Source organism: Oryzias latipes, chromosome 15 (assembly GCF_053564925.1).
Source record: "Oryzias latipes strain Hd-rR chromosome 15, Olatipes_Hd-rR_3.1".
NCBI lineage: Eukaryota > Metazoa > Chordata > Actinopteri > Beloniformes > Adrianichthyidae > Oryzias > Oryzias latipes.
The window spans coordinates 4,915,475-4,921,474 of NC_136251.1; the positions used below are offsets into that span (position 1 = coordinate 4,915,475).

At 43.9% G+C, this 6,000-nt stretch overlaps 1 protein-coding gene across 4 annotated transcripts in view; it reads right to left on the reverse strand.

The window, feature by feature from the left end:
- ide (insulin-degrading enzyme) overlaps positions 1-4,778 on the reverse strand; it is a 29,080-nt gene extending 24,302 nt beyond the window's left edge. The window contains exons 1-4 of one of the 4 annotated variants that reach the window (XM_004076886.5): positions 4,596-4,778; positions 3,169-3,375; positions 1,808-1,992; positions 1,162-1,369 (exon numbers count right to left, since the gene is read on the reverse strand). In XM_004076886.5, coding sequence (XP_004076934.1) covers positions 1,162-1,369; positions 1,808-1,992; positions 3,169-3,254 — 479 coding nt within the window. In that variant the 5' untranslated portion in view covers positions 3,255-3,375; positions 4,596-4,778. Of the gene's footprint in view, positions 1-1,161; positions 1,370-1,807; positions 1,993-2,673; positions 3,376-4,595 lie in introns of those variants that run through there. The other 3 variants (XM_023963095.2, XM_011484040.4, XM_078932203.1) reach the window with 3 other exon arrangements.
- Between the last annotated feature and the right edge of the window lie 1,222 nt (positions 4,779-6,000).

Genomic DNA, 6,000 nt, shown 5'->3' on the forward strand with positions numbered 1-6,000 from the left:
AGTCACAACTTAAAGCTTAGCTTAAATCCTTTTGGGGACAAACGGAAAAGAGACTGAGTCTGACATTAACAGAATGGAAAAAAAACCCAGACAGCAATTCTGTCCAAGCCAGATGCCAGCAGGACATAAATAATTTGGTTCTCCCCACCGTGACAAAGCAGGAACACAAGAAGCTTCTTCTAGTTTAGCCTTTTACGGCTGTTGAACTCTTGACTTTCCTTTCAAACCATCGCAGATACAACCCAACAGCAGGGTGAGTCACGCCTGCATGCGGACCATGCGTGATCTGTATGCACGCATTAATGCGGATCGCGCGTGCATGCAGGCTAAAAACGAGCCCTGCCACAGCTACAAAGACGGTGGAGTTTGGTAACTGGAGAGCAGCAGGCAGTGACAGGAGGGTTTATTCTGTATTCTGTAGGAAACCAAAGCACACTGCAAAGCAAAACCTAACTTCATCTTCCCTTATGGCCTAAAACGCCGGCCTGCAACCTTTATCACCAATTTGGTCCAGTTTCTTCCAGACCAAAACTCAGCCAGAGCTGCATAGTCCCACTTTACTATTAACAAAAATACGCTTTATTGATGTTTTTGAGGCCTTTTTACAATTACTGAATGATAAAAGACTTAGCACTTTGTCTTTATAGCAGTTGTTAACTTTTATTTTATTTTGTTATGACGGCAGCAAAAACAAGTTCCTTTCAAAATAAAACAGCCCCTGTGTCAAAAAGGATCCTTCAGCTGCAGCAGATTTTAACATTTCAAGTCGTTTTTTTTTTTTTTTTTTTTAATCGCTCCGTCATCCTTGTTCTCCTTTTACGGTCGACTACAAAACATGACAACACTGATGCAAAATCCAATAATTTGAACACTTTGTCTCTGAGCCACAAATAGACACTTTTGTGGCAGAAGATAAGAATTTTTATAGGTTATAACCCGTTAAGCTGAAACAAATGAACCAAAACTACAAAGTCATTATTTATTTGAATCATTCATATTTTCCTTAAAGCCAAAGAGCCACAATAGAGGCATTAAAGAGGAGCCTCCGGACGCAGACCCCTGACCTAAAAAGAAACGTGCTGGCTTTTGCTTTTAGTGCATGGTGAGGGGATGGGGGCATCTCTAAAAGTTCTGCACCCAATTACAAATATGAAATCATACCTATCAAGAGCTCCTTGCAAGTGCTCATGGGAGACATCAAAGTAGTAGTTGGTGTGCTCCCCGCTGGTGAAAGCGTTGGAGCTCCCTGCGTGCTCGCTCAGGAACTGGCTGTACTCGTTCTCCTTGGGGTACTTCTCCGTTCCCAGGAACAGCATGTGTTCACAGAAGTGGGCCAGGCCGGAGATGTTCTCCGGGTCTGACAGAGACCCTGGGAATTCACACAAACAAGCATGGGCCAGGTGTGTGTGTGAGAACTACAGGTAACATCTACGGTACCTTCAAACCTTCAGCAGAGGACTGTCCACAAGATCACAGGATGTTTTTTACTTTACAACTAAATACTTTATGTATCTAAGCCATTCTAGATTATTTTATTGCAAGACAGCAGTTTTAAATCAATCAGTTCTGAACAAAGCAGGCTTCATGCTTTGAGAAAGATGAGTTTTTACCAAAAATATTGACGGCAATATTTAAAAATCACTTGGGAAGTGTGCTGTTCCATGCTAAGTAAAACCAAAACCCATTCCAAAATGCTGTAAAAGGAAAAGCAGGTGGGTACGTTTTCCTGTTTTAAGCATCTTAGTGGCTAATGCATATTCATCAAACAATGTGAGCAGAAACGGCGAAGGCTTCAAACATCCGTCACCTATGTGGACGTCCAACGCAGCGGACGCTTTGTCAGTGGTGGGGTCACTGATCAGCATGGCCTTCAGGCCGTTGCTGAACTCCAAGCCTCTGTAGACCCTCTTGTCTTCAGGGGAGCGGACGATTTCACTGACGACCCTCTGCACAGCGGGATCCGTCATCCTGGCTGGTGAGGAGGACAGCAGCCTGTGGAGGACAGCGCAGACTTTACAGCGCTATAGATCCACGCTTACACACTCGTCTCGGTTTGGGAAGACAAAGACCATCCATCCATCCATCCATCCATCTTCCTCCGCTTATCCGGGACCGGGTCGCGGGGGCAGCAGACTGAGCAGAGATGCCCAGACTTCCCTCACCCCAGCCACTTCCTCCAGCTCCTCTGGGGGGACCCCGAGACGTTCCCAGGCCAGCCGAGAGATGTAGTCTCTCCAGCGTGTCCTGGGTCTTCCCCGGGGCCTCCGCCCAGTGGGACATGCCCGGAACACCTCTCCAGGGAGGTGTCCAGGAGGCATCCGGACTAGATGCCTGAGCCACCTCAGCTGGCTCCTTTGGATGTGGAGGAGAAGCGGTTCTACTCCGAGCTCTCCGCGGGTGACCGAGCTTCTCACCCTATCTCTAAGGGAGCGCCCAGCCACCCTGCAGAGGAAGCTCATTTCAGCCGCTTGTATTCCGAAGACAAAGACTAAAAAGAAAAATCTGTTTCCACTTGGAAAAGGCAAAATGGAAAAAGGAAAACTTCATTCACGTTTAGTTTACTCCTAAATAAAATCGTTTGGTATTTTAACAGCACAACCAGACATTCATTGAGGCCAAAGCTGCACCCTAGTTTGACAGGAATAAAGGAATTTTTGTAAAGACAGACTCGACCTGAGCTCAGGTGTTGAAGGCACGCGCCGCGGCGGGGCAGGTCAGTGGCATGCAGGTGCGATGCAAGTTCAACTCTTTCTTTCAGACTCCAACAGTCATTCTTCAATCATTCACGAGCCATAACATCAACAAACACAGATGAGAGCAGACTGCTGGGTGGTAAACGTTGCTGTCAGTCACCAACATGGAGGACCATCCAAACCAGCAGCTGAGCATTAGCATAAATGTATCCACTGCGGTTATAAAACGGTGACAAATAGTAGCCACGTTAGGTTAAACGGTTATTTAAATTAATTAAAATAAGTCACACTACGTAGCCTGCTTTGTGTTAAACTCGGCATGCTGGTTGATAACGCGCTGTGTCTTTCCAGGGCCAGCTTTTTTACTTAGCCGGCTTCAGCAGCTAATCCTCGTTAGCTAACTAACCCGTTTCCCGTCACGGTCTGACCCAAACTAGCTGCTAACGACTGTCCTCAGCTGGTCGACAGAACCCACCTGAAACCAGGTGTGACACGCACGTTCTTTCCTGATACCCGGAGAAATCTGATGACGCAGGCCGCTCGGCTGAAGCGCTCAAACATACTTCAGTCCCATGTCTGCCGGACGACTTTCACAGCGCCATCTTGGAACAGCCGGAAGCAATCGAGCCCAGATTCAAGAACGATGACGATGCAAAAGCTGTCGATTCAGCAAAGACCTCCGCTGTAAACAAGCGCAAACACAACAAAAACAATCGTTCCTCTGTGCCAGAAGAAATCTTTTTTCTCCTTTATTCTCTAGGATTGATACTAAACTTTAGCTGATATTGCTATTTTTTTATATTATTGACGGAGGAGTCAATCTTGTTAAAATGTTATAATTTTATTCAAACATAAAAATGTGCTAAATACTTTTGTAAATTGTGGTGTTTCTGGTTCAAACCCGACAAGTTTTAGCTGTTAGTGGAATAGAATACAATAGACTTTGTGTTATACAGACAGACAGACAAAACAGAAGTTAAAGCTGTAAGTTTGAATAATAGATACTGAGTCGTTTTTAAAAATTGTACAGAATGAACTTTATAAAACATTGATTTGCCCCTTTTTTGGTGTAATTCACAGAATCTCACCACAGAGCCTTTATGTGAAAATTTAGAACAAAACTATCTCTTTAGAGAGAGCCACAAATATATAAAAAATTAAACATGCAACTAAGAATGATTTCTACTACATGAAGGGAAAGCCTGTTCCACTAAAACAGGAGTGTCAAACATCCGGCCCACGACATGGTTTAATCTGGCCCACACATAAAGAGTAAAAATTGTAATTATGTTTTTTTTTTAAATCAAATTTCTAGTCCATTCCTGTGGCAAGTTATGATTTTTTAACCCTTGTGCTATCCTAGGCACTTTACTATTGGGAGTTGGGTCATCTAGACCCACTAGACAGTGCTCTGAACCTTTTTTCTTCAATGATTTGTGATCTTCACTGGTGTCCATGGATTACATGAAATCTTTCCACCTTTATCCACCTTTGTCATGGTAGGGAGAACACGTCAATGTAAGGGGGGTCATCTAAGATAGTACAAGGGTTAAAAGAAATAACCGATATGCGCAATTCTGCCACCAGGGGGTGCAAAGGAAAAGCAGGTGAAACAGCATATCTCTGCATGTGCCAAAAGCTAAAACTAACAGCTCTGTGTCTGGGTAAAGGCCCGTACACACCAGGACGAATATCGGCGCACGTTATTTTTCCAACACGTTTTTTGTGTTCACACCCAGGCGATTTTCGCTGACGATGAGCCGAGTGAACATGCAATTTCATTCCCTGACATTAGATGGCGCTTAATGTAAAACAGAAATACTCCTGTACACAAGGTGGCGCTGCGCAACTTTACGCTTCTTAAAGTCGCTTTTCACTCAGAAGAAGAGAGCAAGTATTTACGCGCTTGTCAGAATCAAACAAAGAAAACATGAATATTTCCAGCACCAGTAGCTCTAGCTCCAGTTCCAGAGATGAAGAAATTATTGTTCTGTTGAATGATGAAAGACGCTGGAAAAGACGCTGATTTTGGGTACATCCCATAGTTACGAGTAGAGAAGAACATGGGGGATTTTATCGACTGGTACAAGAGCTGAAAATGTATCATGAGCGTTTTCGGGGATATTTTAGAATGTCCGTCAGTGAGCGCATCTTCTTCGTCTTATTTCTTCACGGCGGTGTAGACGCTACTTGCGTATATCTTCTTCGCTGGTATGTGTGCTTAGCATGACAGTTTTGTGTTTGAGCGCCCCCAAGTTGTGTTTTACTGTAACTTCAGAAGCTCCAGACACGTGTGCAAAAGCGCCATTCTCGTTGGTCGAATAGTTTTTGACACGGCGCGTCAAATCAAAAAAACGAACCCGAGGTGTTTTTAAAAAAATGACGCTTTTACGTGTGGCGTTTTTCGCGTCGGTGTGCACACTCACATTGGTGCCTTTTGTTTAGTCACGAAGCGTTAAACGTCGGCGAATATCGTGCGCGAAATTCGTCCTGGTGTGAACAGGCCTTTAGATGCAGTTTGGTTCCGCGTGAGCCTCACCGCTGTTACGTTGCTATTAGAATGATGAGTAGTGACACCTTCATTAAAAAATGTTGTCAAAAAGAAAAAAAGGTTGAAATAGAGTGCTGAGCTTTCCAGGAAAAATGGACAGAGTTTTATTTGTTCACGGAGCTGAATGCCAAACCTGCATGCTTGGTATGTCATCAACAGGTGCTGAACGAATACAACATTCAGCACCACTATGAGACTCACCATAAAGAAAAGTTTCACCATTTGCTGTTAAAAAAAGGAGAAGATTTACCAACTATTAGCTGGACGGAAAAAACAACCATCTGCATTTACTGCAGCTGTCAGTGACGTCAGTGATGGAGCAGTGACAGACACCTTATTGCAGACAAGTTGATGCAAACATCCAAACCATTTTCTGATGGTGAACTTATGGAAAAATTCTGAAGGCTGCAGAAGTCTTGTGCCCAAAAAAGCAGCCGACCTTTGCCAAGATAAGTCTGTCAAGGATTACGATTGCATACAACATCTCTGAGGAGACTTGGGCACTAAATGAAGGAATCCAATAATTTGTTGTATTTCCAGTCACTATTGATGAAAGTGTAACAGGACGTGATCAGTTCATTTTAATTACACAAAATATTGACTGTCTCTAAGTTTCTTTCCCCCCCTTGTATTCTGTGTTGGGTTTTGTAGCCCCTCCTTAATGTGTTCTTCTTCACTGGTTTTCTCTTTATAAGGTTGGCACTTTCTTTCCCTCTCTCCTTTTTGTTTTACTGTCCAGCGGGAGAGGTGGGTGTC